The sequence below is a fragment of the Tupaia chinensis genome, unplaced genomic scaffold (genome assembly GCF_000334495.1).
Source record: "Tupaia chinensis unplaced genomic scaffold, TupChi_1.0 Scaffold000548_1, whole genome shotgun sequence".
NCBI lineage: Eukaryota > Metazoa > Chordata > Mammalia > Scandentia > Tupaiidae > Tupaia > Tupaia belangeri.
Window position 1 is genome coordinate 196,183 of NW_006160060.1, and position 2,241 is coordinate 198,423.

General features: G+C 67.1%; 1 protein-coding gene across 1 annotated transcript in view; it reads right to left on the bottom strand.

The window, feature by feature from the left end:
- The window catches only part of MAPK8IP2 (mitogen-activated protein kinase 8 interacting protein 2), a 13,883-nt gene that overhangs the window by 5,631 nt on the left and 6,011 nt on the right, over positions 1–2,241 (bottom strand). Inside the window, exons 4-6 of the mRNA XM_006157601.2 lie at positions 2,090–2,241; positions 1,888–1,981; positions 527–1,774 (exon numbers count right to left, since the gene is read on the bottom strand). The exon at positions 2,090–2,241 is cut by the window's right edge and continues 157 nt beyond it. Of these exons, the coding sequence (XP_006157663.1) occupies positions 527–1,774; positions 1,888–1,981; positions 2,090–2,241 (1,494 nt within the window). The remainder of the gene's footprint in view (positions 1–526; positions 1,775–1,887; positions 1,982–2,089) is intronic.

Here is a 2,241-nt window from a genome sequence, read left to right on the forward strand (position 1 = left end):
AGACAGATGGGGAGACAGATGGGGGAGACAGATGGGGGAGACAGGTGGGAGAGACAGATATGGGAGACAGATACGGGAGACAGATGGGAGAGACAGATGGGAGACAGATGGGAGAGATAGATGGGGGGGACAGATGGGGGAGACAGATGGGGGAGACAGATGGGGGAGACAGATGGGGGAGCAAGTGAAGTAGACGGACAACGTGGAGTGAGGAACAGAAAGTACTGCAAAGCCTGGCCTGAGCCCAGACCGGTGCCCTCCACTCCACAGTCTGCAGTGGGGTGTCCTGAGTCAGGGAAGGCCAGAGAACTAGCCCAAGAAGGCCTGGGAGCAGGGGTGTCCTCCCGAACCAACTCCCTGCCCAAAGGGGGTCTGGGAGGACCAGGTGCATGACCTGGACGAGAGGAGAGTGCTCAGCCCTGACCGCCCCTGGAGCTTCAGGCTCTCCCAGGCATTTGGGGACCAGTAGGGACCAGGAGCCTGTCCTTTGCCTTTGGGCTTATCCCCTTCCCCATCTCCCACTCACTGGAGGATCGAGACGTGCTATTGACAAAGACGTTGAGGAACTTCCTGGAGAAGGTGAGGTCAGGGCTGTCCGGGGAGGTGTCCCCAGAATCCTGACCCTCACCAAACTGTGCAGCGCCTGCCTCCTCGCTGGCCTCGCCTCCACTGTCTTCTCCGCTGTCGTCGCCCAGGCCCGCACAGCGTCGCAGGCTCACCAGCTCCAGCTGCGTGTGTTCGTCCACCACCAGCGTGTACTTCACCGCGTCGTACACCAGGGAGGCATCCAGCGGCGCTGCAGAGCCTGCGCCCCTGCCCCCTGGGGGGCCCGCACCGTCCTCAGCATCGTCCTCGTCCTCCTCGTCCTCCTCGTCCTCCTCCTCCGAGCAGGCAGTGGAGCACGCTCGGCCTGGGCGTGCTGTGCGGCCAGGCGTTGCCCACAGCGGAGTGATGGTGTCGCGCGTGGGATTGCTGAGGAAAAGGCAGGGCCCGGGCTGGGCAGGGCCTGGCCGAGGCGCCACTGGCGCAGGAGGCGGCGGCCCGCACAGCGTCTCCATGTCCACCAGCTCCACGCCGCCAGGCCCCGCTGCCGCCTGGGGGTGCGCGGAGTCCTTGGTGGCCCCGGTGGCGGGTGACACGGACTCCCCAGGCGGGCGCGGCACGGGAGATAGGCACTGGCCGGGGCAGCGGATGGGCGAGGAGCCCTCGGAGATCATGCGGCTCACCAAGTTGCTGAGCAGCCAGGGCGAGTCGGCGTCCTCGCTGAGGTCAGGCTCCGACTCAGACCCGGACTCGTACTCGCTGTTGGTGTCGTCGTGGCCCACGGGCAGGTAGGCGGGGCGGCGCAGGGGTTCGCACTGGGGCTCGGGCTCGGGCTCGGGCTCGGGCTCGGGCTCTGGCTCCGAGGCGGGCGACGAGGCCTCCTCGATGGAGTTGGTGAGGTGCGAGGAGCGGCCGCTGCTGCTGGCGCCGTCGCTGCTCAGCTCCAGCTCTGTCTCCGAGATGGAGGAGATCATGCGCCCCAGGTGCACACCGCCACCGGCGTCCTCTGAGTCCGAACCCGGCGACGACAGCTCCTGGCTGCTGCGCCGGCCCCCATGGCCACTAGAGCGGCTTCTTAGGTCGGCCTCGATGCCTGGATCTGAAGAGGGCGAGGCTCCGCCTGGCATGGGAGGCTCCACTGGCTGGTTCCCTTCACAGTCGCAACGCGAGCGCACGGGCGACCGCACCTCACCAGGCGCCGTGTCTGTGGGCAGGAGGGGGCCGGAGAGCTCTGCGGGGCAGAGGGGACGCCTCAGGGCACCGCGGGGCCATGCCTCCTTCTGCAGCCAGACCCTCCTCCTCCCACCCCCTCTCTGCCCCTGTGCCCGCTGGCCCACCCCTCACCTCTGAAGGGCTCCTGGTGGGGTGAGCACAGGACAGTCTCCTGCCAGGAAGCAGGGGGTACTGGGGCAAAGCCCCTGTTGTTGTTCAGAGAGTCCTGCGGTGGAGAGAGAAGAGGGCCGGCTGAAGAGGTGCTCTGGTCCCCTGGGGTACTGGGTGCTGGAAACCCAGCCGCAGCCTCAGGGTGCTGGAATCGGAGCTTCACCTGGGCTCCTAGAGCAGTCAGGTGCAGCGTGGTGGGCCTGTGCTTGTGGGGCTCCTCCAGGGAAGGGGAGGGGGCTAGAGGCTCCTGGGCAGGTGCCTCTGAGTCAAGGCCTCCTTCCTTGCCCTCCCCATCCCCCCCCTCCTCCTCCTCCT